This window comes from Megalobrama amblycephala, linkage group LG23 (genome assembly GCF_018812025.1).
Source record: "Megalobrama amblycephala isolate DHTTF-2021 linkage group LG23, ASM1881202v1, whole genome shotgun sequence".
NCBI lineage: Eukaryota > Metazoa > Chordata > Actinopteri > Cypriniformes > Xenocyprididae > Megalobrama > Megalobrama amblycephala.
The window spans coordinates 6,312,382-6,332,385 of record NC_063066.1 but is presented as its reverse complement, the minus strand read 5'-3'; the positions used below and the strand labels follow the sequence as shown (position 1 = coordinate 6,332,385).

Genomic DNA, 20,004 nt, shown 5'->3' with positions numbered 1-20,004 from the left:
CCCCATATCAGTCACAAACCCAAATTCCCCTTATTTCTTTTGGGGGGGGGGGTGGAAGCCCCCAATATGATAAATGTACAGTACGGTCCTTTGATTGTATGGCCGAGGCAGCCGCTAAATTATACTGCTCAGTTTGAGGGCTCCAAGTTGCCTAAGGCTTTTAAATTGCTAATGATCAACTGTGAAGAAGCACTTTGATAGCAGTGCCCGGGGACTTTAAAGCAGATCTACTGTTGTGTGCGAAGCACCCGCTTCACACTGGAAACCCTGTACCATTACTCTTTCCGAAATAGGGGGTGTCGAAAATGGAAACAGGAAGAAAAATCCAAGAAAAAAAGAAGAAGTGGCCCAACCCACTAGAAAGGCAGACATGCTGCATGCATAAATGTAACAGCATCAAGGAATACACATCTGACAGCTACAGCGGGTACTAACCTAGCAGTGTGACTGTTTCATTGTAAACTTGGCCTGTTACACTCTTTATTTTACACAACTGTCATCACGTTCGCACATTATGTAGTGCCACAGCTGCTAAGATCTAGGGACAGCAGCATTTTTTCTTCTTTTTTTTTTTCATGTCGCGAGATCAAAAAAATGGAAGTCATGTGATCAAAAGCATCTGATTATCCATGAAATACAGACCTTTTTTAATCCCTTGGAGAGAGATGTGGCTGTTGTTGTTGCTTCCTTATATTTCTAGTTCTTTTTTTGGTTTGCTTTTTCATATTACAACAACAACAACTAAAAAAACGTGTCCTAAACGGAGACAACAAAATCAAGAGCATGCGAGAGTTGTGCAACTTATTTAACGCTCAGTACTCTTGAGTGTCAGCCAGGAAGTAACAAGTACAAAGTCTCCCAGTGTGTGAGGAGAATGTTACTGGGCCAGAGCATCCTCACTGTGCCAGCCTGCCAGAAAAGCCCTGCTCCTTATTTTGCCTTGGGTGAATAGTGCTCTTGTTTGTGAGTTTAAATGGGAGTCGTCTGAGATCGCGGTGAGTCTTCTCCACCTGGTGCGTATCGGAGAAGACAAGTTAATGTGACGACGTCAGACCCTCTCTTTAAGATTGCTTTTAAGGTGAAAAGTACTTCGGCGCTCACTCCTGCCAATTCGCAGCCTGAGGCTTTTTATCTCACGAGGGATGGCTGAGAGAGAGAGAGAAGAGAGGGTAAAAGAATTATTTGCAGGTTCTTTTAGGAGCTGTGTTGCCATCAGTATCAAACAGAAAACATTACTTTATCGCCAACAGTTGAGTGGCTCATTTGTAGGTGGTGTTGCACATACACTACTGGTCAAAAGTTTGAAATAATTAAGTTTTTTTTTTTTTTTTTTTTTTTTTTTTTTTTTGAAGATTGCATTTATTGGATTAAAATTACAGTAATACTGTGAAATATTGTCACAATTTCAAATAACTGTTTTCTGATTTAATATATTTTAATATAACTATAATTTTTTCCTTGATGGTATAGCTGAATTTTTAGCATCATTACTCCAGTTTTCAGTGTCTCATGATCCTTCAGAAGTCATTCTAATATGCTGATTTGGTGCTTAATAAATATCAAATAACAAATCATGATACATGATTGTTATTTGATATTTACATATTAAGTCGTTATGATTGTTATTTGATATATACAAAATTCAAAAGAACAGCATTTATGTGAGTATTTGTAACATTATAAATATCTTTGCTGTCACTTTTGATCAACAATGCATCCTTGCTGGATAAAAGTATGATTAGGGTACAATGGGGATAAAGAATAAATGCACAACTGTTTTCAACATTGATAATAATAAGAAATATGCCTTTTTTTCTTTTCTTTTTACATTTAAATAATGAGTCAATACATCATCAGTCACTATGGTAAACCTATTATAAGTGTTTATATTTTAGACCTGATAGGATATTTACATATCCATAAATAGAAAAAAAGTTGAATCACCTGTTTAAAAAACAAAAACACAGAACAGAAGAGAGTCTGCAGGCAAAAAGAGAATGTGACAGAGCTTGTAATAAAAGAATCAACATTGGCTTGTCTTTTCGGAGATGGCGAGAACTGATAGATTTGAAATGTTGTAAAAGTGACACAAGATGGTGTTTTTATTACTCAACAGTTGAGTAAGGTATTTTACTGAACAGATAAATTGCCATATGTAGGTCAGAGTTCATTATAAAGCATATATATATATATATATATATATATATATATATATATATAATATATTACCTATTGTGAAGGGTCATTTCATTGTGGTGGTTGTAGCACTGTGCTGGAATTTATTTTCAAGAAAGTACTAATTATGGAAGTTTATTAATGAGTATAGCTACAATAACGTCTTCAGCTAGTCTGTTTGAGATCCTTTCCATCTAAACTGCTTATATCTCTTAAGCCTAGTAGTGAATGTTTTAGCAGTAGGATAACCATATCAATATTTGAAGCACAACCAAAACAATGTTCTTCTGCAAAATGCATGCAGTTTTGTTTTTTAACCGCTAAAGGGCCAGAGGTTACGTAGTGTACCTTTAAATTGTAATAATATTTCACAATATTAAAGTTTTTACTGTTTTTTGATAAAAAATGCAGCCTTGCTGAGAATAAGAGACTTTTGTTTGACAACATTAAACATATATATATATATATATATATATATATATATATATATATATATATATATATTCCAAACTTTTGACCAATACTGTACATCTGTCATTTTCTTTAGGTTTCATAATAAATGCACACACGAGCACGACTAGATTAGATTAGCTGTGATGAAATATTCATGCTTTGTATTTAAACCAATGCAAAGCAGTAATAAATGAACATGTTTGCTATGAACTGCTTTGTTTTGCTCAGCTTGAGAATGAAATGTGATTTTTAATGCAGCTAATCCTTTTAAAACACATAGCAGGCTCATTATGGCCTAAGGATACAGTAGTGTCTGTGTGAGAGAGCGTTTGCATGGCTGCTTTTTCTGTACCTAGCTGTGTGTATGTGACAAAATTTGCTTTATCTTTGTTGGCAACTGTAAATAAAAAAATATATCATTCCAAATTAGATCTCGGCTATTACGTGGCCCACAGCACTTTTGAGTGAAACAGGTTTTAGCTTTTATTATACCAATAAACACACTCATGCATACCTGGGTCATTTTATGAAACAAGTTCCTTTACCCTACCAGTTTGAAATGGTGATTTTTTTTTTTTAAGTAATTGTTTAATAAGTCTTTTGCACAGAAAACTTTTTACATTCTAATGAACTGAATTGTTCTATTTCTAACTATATAAATCAATTTTAATAGAATATGTTGGGATATATAAGCTAATGTGTTGTTGAAAGCTAATGGTTGACAGTTTACAAACTAATTTCAGAATTCAAGGCTGTGAAACTACAAGTTGCTTTTCAGAAAGAGAATTTAATGCAGATATTTCAGCAGACGTCATAGTAACAAGGTTGATATTTTAAGACCATTGAAGAACAGAGATATTTAGAGTAGTTTATACTTTATTATATTTTTGATCAAATAAATTTAGCATTGGTGATTTTCTATTTATTATTATATTTATTATTAAGATGTTTTTCTTAATTTTTTTATATATATATATATATATATATATATATATATATATATATATATATATATATATATATATGTATTAAAAAACATCTTACTGACCCCAAACTTTTGTAAGGTAGTGTGTTTTATTTCCATTTGCTCATAAAGCAAGGCACATTAAGAGCTTAAATCAGTTATTCATCGTTAAACATTTTTATCTCTATAACTGGAACATAAGTGGCACCCAGTTTGTAGAACGAGCCACCTGCTGTGCTTGTTGTCGTCACAACATCCAGAGGACCTCGTTTTTCACACACAGACTGATGCAGCTGTAGTGCCAAACTCAGGCTCAGTATACCTGCACCTCTAACTCATTACAAAGGTTTAATTGAGACTTCTTCCAGCTCTCAAAACCAGTCTAAAAGAAGGGACTTCACACTGCTTAGCAAATGAGCACACCAGGAGCAATAAGCCTTGGTGTCTTGATGCACTTGTGGGAGGCTGTCTTTTCAAAGAGCACCCCTTTATAGCGATGGCACATTGAACGTCAGTCAGCCTCAACACTGCTGGCAAGGAGATTACGGCTCTTTGCAGCGTACCGCTTGCTCTCTTTCCCCCTCCACTACCATTTGGAGTGGAAAACATTCAGCAGAGTGAAGGGAAGAAATCACTTCCATGGCTTGTTTTGGGGAGGAACAGCAGAGAGGTTTAATATTAGCAATTTGGCATCTCGATAAAAACTAATTTGTCTCTGTACTGTGAAGCAGAGATGTAACACGTAATGAGAAGAGATAATAAATTTGCCTTCTATCTGGCATTTTTCATCATGTTTATTTGACTGCACTTCACAAACTTGACAAAATCACATTTTGCTTTCACAAGTTTACTGGCGCTGCATGAATTATGGAGAGAGCTGAGAAGGAAGGAATATACCAGTAAAGATTTTTATTTTTTTTTTTTTCTAAGAAAGCGACCATTCACTCCATCTGCACTTATTTTACAGAGTTATCCGCTCTCCAAAATAACAGCAGAGCACTGAAGTCATCAGCTTGTACCAGTGCAGTTATATTGCATTTGCATAGCCTAGGCTTTCAGTGCAACATATAATTTTGCCGCACATTACAGAAAGGCCATTCACTCAAACACACTGGGTCAACACTGCCTGATAATGGTGCCTGTGTACCTGCAAATGAATAAAGCCCCAGTGGCGTGTGTTTCTGTCGTCTATGTCAGATTTTAATGGGATCATATATTATTTAAACATGCAGGACAAGTTAATACACTCCGCACAGCATACCTGTCATATTAAATAATTAACCGTGGCTGAGCAAAACATTAAACAGGAAATAAAGCATTAACACAAATGCAATTTTTCCAAAGAGTTTCCGTTCTCTTCTCTTCAATATGTTTCATAAATGTTGCCCAGTTTATTTAAACAACATCACACCAGCAAGAGGTGTTGTTCTGGATATCAGCACAACTGTGATTTGGCTGTCGGCACGAAGCCAGAAGGTAATTGATATGCAGTTGTATAGCATGCTTTGATATCGCTTTTTATACAAAAGTTCTATTGAACAGTAAGTAACTTCAGTTTCAGACACAATTGACAAATTATTTATATTATATTTTTCACCACCAATGAAAATAGTTATAAAAGCAGCCAAGCAATGCACAGAAAACCAGATTGCGACACATATTGCGCTTTGTTTTTTTGCAGTTACCATAATACAATGAATGAGTTAAAAACTAATCTTGATGTTGGACTTTTAACTATTTGTATAACTCCGTGTTTGCACGTTCCAAACTGTCAGTATGTGTATTAGTGCTGGAGTTTGTTTTTTTAGTGACTCGGCCTGCAGTAGCTGGCAACAAGTGACTTTTTGAGTCATTGAATCATTCTCTCAACTGATTTGTTCAACTACACTGATTCATTCAGGAGTGAGTCATTGAATAATTCACTCAACCAACCAATTCAAGTGTTCTGATGGACTGGGTTACAACTCCAGCATCCCAGCGACAAGGAAATTTGGAAATGGATGGATAGATTTGTTCCTTCAGGATTCCTTCAGGAGAGAGTCATTGATCAATCATACACCCGATTTGGTTCGGTGGTTAATTCAGGAACTAGTAAACACCACTGTTGTGTGTCGCTCGGAGATGTGATGGTTCTGCTTTGCTTTGGAGCTATTCGCAGGTGGAGCAAAGAAGTAACGGCAATGTGTCTAAATCTAAAGTGTCTAAATGTTATTCAGTATTAACTTATTATTTACTTTGATATGTTGTATAAAATATCCCACTCGCAATAAGAATAGCGCTGTTGTTCGTGTATCACGTGCCGCAGTTGAGTTCAAATTGTACTGATCTTAACAGAGCTTAATAAATGTGTTGACTGACCAGAGTAGAGCAGACGTGGGTCAATGCGGGTGATGCTGACAGCGGCTCTCCTGAATAAACATGTTGTGTCCTCTGAGCTGCCCTTGCAACCAGGAGAACGTGTGCTTTATTAGTCTCCCCCTACTTGAGTTCCTGTGCCAGCTCTGCTCAGGTTACAATATCATGTATTGTTTAAAACTAGCTCATTAAAGGAAAAACTGTCTCCAGGAGCGTATGAGCCAGGTTGAAGAGGAGAAGAATGATTCCTTAATTGGTCAATTGTGCAAAAAAAAAAAAAAAAAAAAAAAAAAAAATGTAAAATTGTGTAACCTGTATCTCTGCAGAATTTCCTCTTTGCAAGAGTGGCACAAAACTCCTTTCTATTATCTCAGACGCCTAGGGCTGTCCAGGCAGTGTTTGTCTTTTACCCGACAGCGGGTGTGAAGTGAGGTTACCACACAGCCGATGCTGACTTCTCTAAGTGCTGATGAAATATAGATGTTGAAGTCTGGACCGCTCAATGTTTCATCTCTCTTGGTGATACCATAAGGAAGCCATTAATAGTGTCAGAGAGCATTAGTTCTACAAAAAGAAGATAACTGGATGTAAGAGAATGACTGGCAGCACCTGCTTGGAATCAACTAGCCGTCCCTCAAGTATTATGAAGAGAAGTTTGTCCCCCGCTGCGCATGTTCGACCGCTTCTTTTTCCTCATATGTATGCGAGGTCACTTCAAGATGGTCATTTCTCCCTGCGCTGCCTTTGTCAGTGTGCAGAGGCCCTGCAATATGCATAATCACAAACAGCAGGACCATCTGTTGTTGCCTTGTTGACTTACCTACGTGCAACCTTTTTAGTGTTGGTTTTCATGTATCAGTCTGATGTAGCACCATATTTACAATATGCTAATTGGTTAATGAAATCCTGTTTGAGAACCTTTGCATATGTTATGAAGCCTGTGCTATGTGTTACGCTAGTGTTTTCAGCATTAGAGCCGCAGGAATAGGCTCGCATCGAGAAGTTTTGCTGTAGCCATCTGTTGGCGGTATATTCCACCAGCGCAGATTGATGACCTTAACCTTTATTCACTCAATTGCCTTTTCCATTTCTTCAGAATAAGTGTACGTAATAGGTCACTTTGTTCTGCCTTATTACGAAACATGCAATTTATAGGAACTGTGCTTGAATGCAACAGTTTTATTCTAACTAAAATAACTAACACAGAGTGATTTGTTTCTCTTCTAGAACCAGAGCCAGACCCCAGATAAAACATTCCCTGTTGTCCCAGCCACGTGCCCTCACAAGGTAAGTCACTGTCTCGCTAATGGCCTCTGCTTATTAGAGGCATTGTATTTGCACTATGTGATAAAGCTGTTGCAGTATTCTGCACCTCTGTAAAGCACTGGTTCTCAACTGTTCTAATACACACACAGAAGGGGAAAACAATGTGAAAATGTGTCTTTTGTTTGACATCAAAGGCTGCGTGTTTTGTTGTCTTGATGCTATGCTCTCAAACTGTAGAGCACAGTGCCATGGTTTAACTACTAGTTTGTATAAATAAAGTACACATACGTGATGCATAAATTCACTTGTTGCTTTTATGATAGATTGATATGAAATGTATTTTATTTGGATATTCATTTTGAGCTGCTAAAGAATACAATTAACTGTTATTAAATGATTAGTGTCTTGAAAGATTAGCATTAAGATGATGGCAAAGGTAATGCAAATGTAAAACTGAGCTTGCACAATTAAATATCCAATATCGGTATACAACATCAAATATTCACTGACACGGATCTGATATATCTATGTATTGTGCATCCCTAAATTCGGCTTCTCAGTTCCCGGCTATATTAATAAACATTAGCAAGTTAATAGATGCTGATGGTTTGATTTTGGTACTGTGTTGGTTCCCCACTTGGTTTGTGTCCTGAAAGCAAATCCAGTTGAGAACTACTGCTGTAAATAATATATACATTGGTGCTCATGCATCATGGACTTTTTTTTTTTTATCTGCTAGATAATCTTATTCTGTGAATATTTCAAAATGCATTTTATTTATTTATTTTGCTTGAATACGACAAAATTTATTTTTCTCTACGCCGCCATGTACCAGAGCAAGGAGGCATGACAGCAGATATTTCCTTTTTATTGTGTCTTATCTCAGGTTGGAAACAAGGCTCTGAATTAAACCGTAATATTGCTACAAGATGTCGAATTATCTGCGATTTCATGCTTTTTGGGTTCAGTATTTACCAAAACAGTGACAAGAATCAGTCGTATTCTTTGAGCAGATGAACCTCAGCTGCCTCGGCTTTTGAGCAGTTTTTCACGCGGCCTGTGTGAGAAACGCAATAATGTGTTATATTGCCAAACCTCGCACCGTTGTCAGTCCGCTAACCCCAAATGTGCCAAAGTGCTCGTATCCTTTTCTGGTTGACTGGGCAGGTCAAGAGTAAAGACCTCACAAAAAAAGTCAGTCAAAGGCAGGCATCGGCACATCTGACAGCCTGTCAGCAAGCGGTCCAATTCGGGAACCCCTGATATACCAACTGCCATCAAAAGTGACTTGAAGCTGCAAGAGAAAGCTGCAAAATATTTATACAAATCACCCCGGTGCTCATTGTGAGATGTATGAAAAGGCAATCAGCTTTGTCCTGAACCTCTCGGCACACAACAGGGCTCTAATTGCCGACCCGTCCTTCACACGAGCCTGCGCGCTTCACCCCTGTCGAGATCACCTCTAATAACACGTTCTATACAGTGCTGATGCGCTCGAACTCACCTGCTCGACACCCAGGCTGCAGCGTTTTGTCCTTGAAATATGGAGAGCGTTGCAATTCCCATGTTGCTGTCAGCTCTCCTTGAAACAGCTGATCTGGATGGAGGTAATGAAGGGATGCCACCGATTTGCGATGGCGTTAACGTTTCCCCGCGACCAGCAGAACATAATCTCTGTCTCGTCGCTTCCCATTAGCGCCTGTGATCTGCACAAACCAATATGCAAAGAAAGCAATGGAGCAGTGGAGTAATTTGGCGTGTCACTCAGCTCCGAATGAAAGTATAATGGCTAAACGGTTAGATATGATTTCTATAATAGGAATGTCGTACTGTGTGGCACTAAGACCGTTCCTATTTTCTTTGCTCGTATTGTATGCATTCACAATGAAAGGGAGCTAATGAACAGAGCTTTTAAAAGCTCCGTGATTAAATGGAAAGGAGAGGGGAAGAGAAGGATGGCGGGAGAACGAGAGAGAGCGAAGCCGAGGGGGGTGGAGAGAACACTAAGTATACATAATTGCTGCTTGACACATTGGCCAAATTCTGCTGTGCCAGAATTGGAGTGAAGATGATTAACGGCTGTCCGTGTGGGTGGGCAACTCGGTCACCCAGGGCTTCTAGTTTCCATAGCAATTGTACTCCAAAGGCCATACTTTACATTGTGAGAGTCCCCGAGGCCTGGGCATTGTTAAATTCCCCAATAATATCTTACATTATGCGTTTGTCCTCTCAGCAGTAATTCATTCAAGCCACTGCGATTCACAATGGGTCAGTAGTGAGAGAGTGGAGAGAGTCCCAATTTCAGACTTCCTATCAGAACGTGAAGGAAGGCACACCTCAACGCTTAACGTTGATGAAGTGGCCCCGACTTGAGGAAAGTGATCATTTGTCTGACATTACAGCTGGCACGTCTGCTCTGCCAATCCAGTGGATGACCCAGACGATATTCTGCAGGTATTTAAACGCCATTCATCAAGGCTTCGAGTTAACCCTAGCAGGCACCGTATCGCGGAGCCTCCCCATCGAGCCGCCAAAGCAGATGACAGATGGAGCGCAGAATTTGACCCTTCCCTCCCTGTGCGCGATGCATGCGGAACCCTGGCACGAGCTGCCTGATCTGGGCACGGTGCGACCAGCGTATCCCTCCGTGCAAACACGGATGCATGTTCCATCTGCGGGAGGGAGGGGTGTCGTTGCTCTCTCCGTGATGATGTCACATCCTCCCTTCCCCCCCCGGTCTGAAATTGGACCTCGTGACCGCGCACTCCTCCACATCCTACTCAAAATGGTGTTTTGAACTTGGGGAAACCGGTGGTGAATAAGCACATCTGAAAAATGATTCATACTAGATAATAAATGGAAATCCCTCCAGCCATGCAACAACAGGCTAGTCATGCAGCAATTAAGTTTCGTAGCATGCAAAACTCAAGGCGGCGTGCTCTGCATTCATGCGCCGTTCAGGAGGGAGTAGGCGTGATGCTGGAAGACAAGCAGCAAAATGCCCGAACCCATACCGCCGTCTCAGCGTGGTGCCTGGGGATGGTTTGGCGGACATCTTCAGACAAACATGTAGTAGAGCTGGAAAAACTCACAATCAGAAAGGTCAGTTGTGACCTCTGGGTGCAGGGCTATGCTGAGCCTGTCACTAGCAGGCACAGCATGTTCATGTCAAACAGAGAAAAGGTACACCGGCCGCCCAACTCTCCGAGTCTGCCATGCGGCAGGTTGCGTGTGCATGCGACTGTGTTATGGATATTTATAGTTGTTTTGATTCATCAGTAGGGTCGGGAACCAAGGACAGGTTCTTATTCAGATTGTCTTTCCTATTTATAAAATACCAGGACAAAACGATGCTTGATTTAGTTTTCACACATACTTATATTTTGATGTTTTTTGTTTTGGCAAAAGTATTTTATAAAATAAATGAAGTACACTACCCTAAAAAGATTGGGGTCAGTAAGATGTAGTAAGAAATGAATACTTTTATTCAGCAAGGATGCATTAAATTCATCAAAAGTCACAGTAAATACATTTATAATGTTACAAAATATTTGTTTGTCAAGTAAACTTTTTATGCAAATAGAAATGCAAATTTTCTAATATTGATAATTCTTACATGAGAAGCAAATCATCATATTGGAATGATTTCTTAAGGATCATGTGACACTGAAGACTGGAGTAATGATGCTGAAAATTCAGCTTAACCACGACAGGAATAAATTATATTGAAAATATATTAAAATAGAAAACAATATTTGACAATATTACTGTTTGACTGTATTTCTGATCAATTAAATGGAGCCTTTATAAGCATAAGACACAACAAAACAAAACAAAAAAACATTCAAACAGTAGTATTTATTGCCACAGTTATTATTTTTGTATATAATTAATGTTGCCTATAAAAAGACTGTGAAAGTCAACTGTAAACACGCATTTTGTTTTAAATATTATTTATTATTGAAATGATCTTGTCATTTGCCAATTAAATTGCACTTGTTTTTTCCTTAAATGTACAAAAAAAAATAATCATTAATGGAACCGTTCTCAGAACCAGAATTGTTAAATTCTTTAAAATTTCCATCCCTAATCATCAGATGATCTGTTTGTCTTTCAAGGACTAGCTCGGGTAACATATCTATATTAATTTTTGTTCCAGAGAAGTGTTTGCGGTCCTCCATTGGGTTTATTTCGGTCTTGCTCTTGTCTGTAATTACAGAAGCAGTGTTAATGTGGTGTCTCTTTAATTGGCAGACATGTTGGTTTTTTACAGCCATATTAAAGTGGGGTCCCTGCACAGGGTACCGCATTTATAGACTTGCCCCTCACAAGGTCCTCTGGCTGTGGTTGACCCCACTAATGAAGAGATGAAAGAAATACTAACCTCTGGAATTACAGCTGTAAACCCACTCGGATTAGATGATTTATGGCATTAGAACAAGATTAATTTGTCTCATTTTTCATACACATTTCAATATTAATCAGTCATACTTAAAAGAAGGCAGGAACTAATTTTTTCCCCCCTTGTCACCACAAAGTGCATGGCTTTTTCTGAAACTGTGGCACGTTTCCTGCTCTTTTAGTTAAACCAATCAGGGATTTCGCCACATGCTGTCTAATCAATTAAGTCAAATGTGTGTGCAGCCCTTTGATATAGAATCATTTGTCAAATCAGTGGAGGTGTCAGAGTGCAGTTACCCAGGAGTCTGAGGCGCCTGACTCTCGTCCACCTGGAAATCTGCTCAGCGTTCGGATTCAGGCATTCCTGGTGTCCTCCATCCTGTTAATGGGGTGTCATTGTGCACGCTGGATTTAGTTCAGCTCGGGTCCAAAGGCTTTTTCCATGCATTAGCCTCTTGACTACGTAGCTTAACCTCTTAATTTTTTGAAAGCTCTGCCCAGAGAAAGCTCGATATTATATAACAGAATGGCAGCCATTAGGATTCAAATGATTTGCTTTTTGCTGTTGCTTGGTTATTGCATTTAACGTTACACGATACAACAACCACGTTCAACGTAACATAGAAGCTCAAACGTAATCTGGTTTTCTGCCATTATTGTGTAATTTGTGATCGGAAGTGAAAGAATCCCGAGTTCTTCAGGTGGAGGTAATCTGCTGATTGTGCTGTATGGGGAAGCAGCTTGGCACTGAGGGGTCATTTAGTTCATATACTGCGCTTTTTAATAATTCTCTCATGTTTCTTCGTTCTTATGGCTCTCAGAGGAACTCCTGGAGAAAACTTCAAACTTCACCTAATTTCCTCCTGAAGCGAGTCTAATTTAGAGCAGGCAAGATGTAAGAGATTCTTATTTTTTGTGAGATAGAACTGGAAGCCTTCAAATAGAAATGTTTTTTGTTTAATTATAACATTTATTAGCTAAAGATATTCATGATTTTAAAGTTGCAATGTTCAAATCGGTCTTTATTCACACAGGGGTGTAAAGTACTTGAGTAATTATTTTATACTGAAATTGTTTTGGGAATTTGTACTTCACTTGAAGTATTGTACTTTTAACTGTTTACTTTTTTTTTCTTCAAATTTACTAAATTTAACTAAGTACAAAGTATTTTTTTTTTCATATTATAAGAATATAATATATATACGATATATATATATATATATATATATATATATATATATATATATATATATATATATATATATATATATATAGATAGATATATAGATATATAGATTATAATATATCCACGTATTCCAGTCTGATCTTTTTAGTATTCATGAGTATGTGTGCGTATTGTTTACAAATTTTTTTTTTTTACATATAGTCATATTGGCAATGTCTAAAATAGCACACAGATTTAGAAGCATAAAATCTTATAAATACTGCATGTATATTATTTTGATATTAAAATCATTTGTGTAGTTTTATTTTACTGTGATAAATATGAATGCACTCTAGTGTGATAAACAGTGCATTTCACCCCCCCACCCCCCCACCCATTTTTTTTGTTGAATATTGACAAAATTATCCACAAATAATGATTTTTTCACTCAAATCAATCAGATCAATGAGGCATATGATCAATAAGTTCCAAAAATTGAAATAAAACAAGTTGACAAAAAGATTGAATACAATATTTGGTGATAATATAGCATAATTTACAAGCAATTTTTAAAAGCCTAGAAACACCAAAGGTGTAACAGGGTTTTCAAGACAGCGTAAGGGTTAAATAATTTTAACTCTTTTAACTTTAAAAGCCAATGAAATTCATTCCAATTTAAAATATAAAATGCAACATTTTTACATAAGTGTGTTTGACACTTTTGAATTCATTTTTGATGCAGTACCTCAGTTTCTCAGTACTTTTAGCACCACTGCTTATCCACCTCATTATGAATCCGTCTTGTAATGTAAGCTGAGATTAGTGTGAGCCGTCTACTTTTTGTACTGTTTAAAGCGCTCTTGATGAAACACTCTTGATGTACCTCCATAGGAACCACTATATAAATGAGTTTCCAGCCACAAACAAAGTCTAGTTAAATTAAAAGAGGTGCATAGTATGAGCATAGCGAGCTGAATCAAAATGCAATTGAAGCGTAGGACATCAAGATAATGCTAGAGTGCTTTCAATCCCACGATTCTTATCTGATCTTCCATACTGATCAAAGCCATTCAACTCAAGTGCTAAATATTTCAGAAAGAATGAAAAACAGTGTGTGGCGACCACGTGACTCGTTTCTAGGCTCTAAAATGGCTCTTTCTCTGTATTTAATCTGCAAATAAGAGGTCTTCAGACAGTGTTATCGCACTCCTGCTGCCAAGTGTCATGCAATTAATCAATCATTTGGATTCGTGATTTGTGCGGCTCCACGTTTCCTTGAGTCCTGTTTTGACAAAGAAGCCAATCCTCATATTCGGGAAGAAAAGGAAAAAGACATCTGGAGCCTTTATTGCACATGCTTTCCCCACATTTATGGTTATAAGGTATTCCCTATAACGCGGTATAATGATCCACCCGTGGAAGGTAGTCATTTTCCTGATGTAGGGTGAGATGCTAATGAGCCTGTGTCACAGGCACTAGGAGTGGTGCTGTATCTTTACAGTGGGTGGCTAAGCGCAGGGAGCATGGAAGAATCTCCCATAAGCTTAAAAGCAAATTAATGCCTCTCACCTTCACGCAACCTTTCCCTCCCTCTCCTCTTCGTGCTATTATTCATTGGACTCTCACTGTCAAGTTTGGCAATAATTTGTATACTATTCTTAAATACGTTCCCATCCCCATTCCAAGAGGCGCCAAGGGGAATAGACAAGGGAATATTTAAAGGTGATTTTTTTCCAGATGATGAGTGAGTTTGGGTTAAAACAAGAATTTATGATTTCCTGAGACCCTCGGTCTGGTCCACAGATGGGAATCTTTGTTGGGGACGGGCTGGAGGGAATTGCGATGGTATGATAATCATTAAACGGATGTAAGTACTCTGTGCAAAAAAAAAAAAAAAAAAAAAAAACTAACTATGATAGCATTGCACTGACTGGAATTATAAATTGGCTCCAAATACTAATATATTCTGGGAAGACTTGCTGTTCAAACAAACAATGAATAGTAAAACAATACAACTACCAGATGACCTCATTAGATGGTGCTCCTCCAATCCAGAGCTGCTGTTGCATTGATATCTGATTGTTAGCATCGCCCAAACAGAAGAGAGCTTGGTAATAAGAGATTTACTTGTAGACTGTTCCCTAAAGGTCCATGTGGGGCTGTAGTTTACAGGTCTTGAAGCAGTCGGCTTGACACTCAATATAAACAAGCTCTGGAAGATATCAGACTGAATCAAGCTCTAAAGATTTCTAGCACTGTTCACTGTGACAACATATGTTGCGTTTGATAGCCATAGCCAGAAAACAGTGAGAGGTCTGGAATAGAAATAATGTTAGGTTTGCTCCCTTGGCTGATGACATAGACTATATTTTGAGTCACGGGCCTGTTTTAATAGAGCATTTTTCATGTGCAGACATGTACTGTTTCTGGCGGTTACATTTTGTGTCGTGTTTGTTCTCATACATTATTAATATCTAGTTAGTCATAAATATAAACAGTTTTTGTCAGGCCTGGAAAGCTGTCTGTCACTGATGTTAAGAAAAATTCATTATTCAGTCACCCTCATGTAATTCCCAACATTAATTACTTTCTTTTTTGTGTGGAATTTTTTGTAGCATAATGTCCAAGCTGCTCTTTTCCATATATAATAGAGGTCAAGCCACCTTTCCACTTTCTCCGACATTCGCATATGATTGTTGCATTTCTTCTTTTGTGGCATTCGCACTGAACTTTCAAATTGGGTTTGAAGCAAAGTTACCCTCCGCTTATTGACCGTGGTAAAATAAATGAATAATGAATGTATGACTATCTACACAAAACAAATGACCACCAAAGAAAAATATAGTAATTTTTCTGGGGCTAAACAATGTAAATAATTATATAATAGTTTTAAAAAATATATTTTGGACATGATTATTATTCATAACCGCCCATTTTAAATAAATAGTGTTTAAAGGTGCCATCAAACGTTTTTTTACAAGATGTAATATAAGTCTAAGGTGTCCCCTGAATGTGTCTGTGAAGTTTCAGCTCAAAATACCCCATAGATTTTTTTTTTATTAATTTTTTTAACTGCCTATTTTGGGACATCATTAACTATACACCGATTCATGCTGCGGCCCCTTTAAATTCTCGTGCTCTCCGCCCCCGGAGCTTGTGCTTGCCTTGAACAGCATAAACAAAGTTCACACAGCTAATATAACCCTCAAAATGGATCTTTACAAAGTGTTCGTCATGCATACTGCATGCATACATCGGATTATGTGAGTATTGTATTTATTTGGATGTTTACATTTGATTCTGAATGAGTTTGAGGCTGTGCTCCGTGGCTAACGGCTAATGCTACACTGTTGGAGAGATTTATAAAGAATGAAGTTGTTTATGCATTATACAGACTGCAAGTGTTTAAAAATGAAAATAGCGACGGCTCTTGTCTCCGTGAATACAGTAAGAAACGATGGTAACTTTAACCACATTTAACAGTACATTAGCAACATGCTAACGAAACATTTAGAAAGACAATTTACAAATATCACTAAAAATATCATGATATCATGGATCATGTCAGTTATTATTGCTCCATCTGCCATGTTTCGCTATTGTTCTTGCTTGCTTACCTAGTCTGATGATTCAGCTGTGCACATCCAGACGTTCTGCCCTTGTGTAATGCCTTGAACATGGGCTGACATATGCAAATATTGGGGGCGTACACCCCGACTGTTACGTAACAGTCGGTGTTATGTTGAGATTCGCCTGTTCTTCAGAGGTCTTTTAAACAAATGAGATTTATATAAGAAGGAGGAAACAATGGAGTTTGAGACTCACTGTATGTCATTCCCATGTACTGAACTCTTGTTATTTAACTATGCCAAGATAAATTCAATTTTTAATTCTAGGGCACCTTTAAAGTCCCCCTAGTCAATAATTTTACCCCTTAAAACTCATCACTCGGTCAACTTACTGAGGTAAACGCTGCATAATGGTATCGCTCTTTACAACGTCAGACGCATAACGTTACTTAAAATGATTAGCCTTTTGCTTGACTATATCAAACAGCTAATAAATCATGTTCCTGTTTGCCATGTCAGAGTGAGATAGCTGCCTTCTAACAATCAGTATCCTTACAAACACTTTGAACAACTTTGAAGAACGTCAGTATAGAAAGGCATATATTTCATCATAACATCGTAATATATACCCGCTATATTGCTAAAATATACGGGAATAACCTGGCTTCTCTCGAGACTTCCCTGCTAGTTCGCTGTTAATGATGTGCTAAAGCCCGCCGGCACGTTCACGTGATTGGTTACAAGGTATTTTGTGATGTCACAGACACCAGCGATTTTTTTGACTGCATTTTTAAGGAGAAAATACTCAGCAATGGTGTTGACATATGAATTTGCACATGGTTTGTCTTAAAGCACATTAAAAACACCACAGAGACATATAAACAACATTAAAAACTTGATTTTCACCACAGGGGGACTTTAAAGAATGAAGCTTTAGTGCAAAAGCCTTGGTAATTTTCACCTCACATTTGTCGTTACTGCATATGTTTCAGGTTCAAATGGATTGAAATTCACATTGATTGTTCATCCACATGGATGTTTGTTTCTTTTCATCTAAATTTTGTGCACCCTCCTTGGGCTGTTTTGTTCTCTTTTTAGGTTCCAGTGAGTCATGTGGTGCTTGTAATGTTTTTTTAGTGGACACACTCTGCCTGCTGTAAAATGTTGATACCTCTTAGCTCTCAGGATATAAAGGAATATCCTCCAAAGTCAGGCTACATCACACAGCAAAAGCAAGTGCCAGGCCAGCAAAATACAAGCACATCAATCCCAGAACATTTTCAAAATATCAGATAGTGTCTGTAATACCCCTGCCATGTGCTTAGCGTTCCTAGAGTAGAAAATCCATATTGAAAGGCCAGTGTGGGAATCTTTTTATGAAGTGATTTGACTGCAAACACCATTTTTATGGCAGAATTTCTACTTTAATATTTTGTACGCCTTGATCCCTGTAGGTCTGTACCTCACCTTTTTGGTGAATCACAAACCAAAAAAGAAGCGGAAGAAAAAGAAAAGAGAGAAAATGTAGCTTGCAAGTCACTTGCCCAGAAACTGTGATTTACAGTGATTTGTGATTTAGTTTTTTTCTTTTCTTTCAGGTTTGTATCCTCTCTTCCTGTCTTTTGTTCTCCTTCTCAGACTATAAAGCCTTTTGCTTTATTTTAAATGTATTTATTTATTTTATTTTACTGTTTATTACTTTAGTTTTATTTCATTTTCATGGGAAGATAAAACGCATGACCTTGTCTTTCTGTTTTCAGCTTTATGAGTTGCAGTCTTGTCTCCCTGCTATTCACAGACAGTTTTTCACAAAGACTGTGTGCAATCAAAGCTCAAAATTCTCAGATAGGCTGCCCCTCTTTTGTCGTATTGAAAAGCCACCAGACAGGCTTTTCTTGACAACTGCAATTATGTTTTTTGTAGAAAAGAGCTCAAATTATAAGAAAAGACCTGTTCTGAGACCATGAATACTTGAAATGCGGCACATGGATAACTGTTATTGAGTTAATTAGTCTGGGCTTATTAGGATCTCCCCTTCAGTCTTTCTCTCTCTCTCTGTATAAATTACTTAAGTCCACCATGGGTATGCATCTATTTCCCTCAGTTTAAAATCAATCTTGACAATCAATAACCATTGCTATTAATGTTAGAGTAGGCAAAGCCAAGTCAATACCTTTAAGTGTATCAAAAGTGTAAATAAACACTTGAGAGGCTCATCTTAAATAAGTGGAAGTCGTTGCTCTTAAAAATGATGCTATTAAACTTAAGCATTTATGCATTCATGAAGATTTTTAATTGCCATTTACACACTTTATTTTTAATGTGTAGACACAGAGCATAAACACACATGGATTTTATGCAGTGAAATACCTAGTCTTATATATATATATATTTATTTGAAGAGTAAATATAAGATATTGCAAAGCCTTTAATATTTGAAATAAAAGGGATTAGGTGATCCCTCATATGGAATCTTTTCAATAAGAATCACTGTCTATGTTTGCACAACAAGGGAAAAAAAAGGTCCCAAATATCGCACCTGCGGGTTCGCTGCGGTTGGTCGTCGTATTTATGGAAATGCTTAGATCCATATGGTGTCCATATGCTTAAATATGATTCAAATGAAACCTGTGTGGGGTTCCCGCTGTGTTCACAAACTTATCCAGCATCATTAATCAGTGTCACCATCAGGTGTCTTGTTTGCCAGGCAAGGCCTAAGTGACAGTGATAAGTGATCCTCCGCTTGTTCCAGCATGAGCTCTAATACAGTGGCTTTTCACATTATCAGCTGCGGACAAAGCCAGTGCCACTCCGAATGAATGGAAGTGTCAAGTCATTCAATAAAAGAACAATCCGAACCATTAACAATTTAAATGTAATGCTGAGGAAGCCAACGTTGAAGGTTGATGCACGTATTAGCTCCTTACTGTTCCCATCATATGTCCGTCAAAGCTTCGCACTCGAACGACCTTCTGACTCTCTCTTTTCACATTGAGCCGCAATGACAGAAGCCAGGTGCGTGGTGAGACCACATGTAGACCGAGTTTTGACCTTCGGCCTGATGAGAGATTTCAGGAAGCGTAGAGGGTAGAGGGCACAGTTGTAGACTGATGGGCAGTTAAACATGGACTCCAAATGGGTTTTCTCATGAGTGCAAAAATATTACCTTGCCCTCAGCTGCCAGAACTCTTCCTGGCTTATCCAAGTTCTAATTTTTTTCTTCTATGAAAGCCTATCTTTTTTTGTTTGATGATGACTTCACTTAATGTAAAACTAATGCATAGCATAAATATTGAAATTCTTTCATCAATAACTAGATCTCGTTTCATCTTTGACCTACACGCTAATGCAATCAATGAGATCTGATTATTAAGTTAACTCTGAAAAAATGTAACTGAAGATGTCCTTCAACCCCACCTGCATTCTAGGGATCGCTTTAGAAACTCGCTTTGAATTTGCTTGAAAGTACATGATTGAATTTTAATGCATAATTAAATCAAGCAGTAAATCAATTCATTCCCCTCTGAAAATGGGTATTCAACACTCCCAAGCATCAGAAGCCAATTATGATGAAGTTATTATCATAGAATCATATAATGGCACAAAATGACTGCATTGGCACCGAATCCGTGCTCGGCGCTCATCAATAGTCCAGA

At 37.7% G+C, this 20,004-nt stretch overlaps 1 protein-coding gene across 1 annotated transcript in view; it reads left to right on the top strand.

The window, feature by feature from the left end:
- pcdh11 (protocadherin 11) overlaps positions 1–20,004 on the top strand; it is a 216,068-nt gene that overhangs the window by 79,360 nt on the left and 116,704 nt on the right. Inside the window, exon 4 of the mRNA XM_048176126.1 lies at positions 7,175–7,234. Coding sequence (XP_048032083.1) covers positions 7,175–7,234 — 60 coding nt within the window. The remainder of the gene's footprint in view (positions 1–7,174; positions 7,235–20,004) is intronic.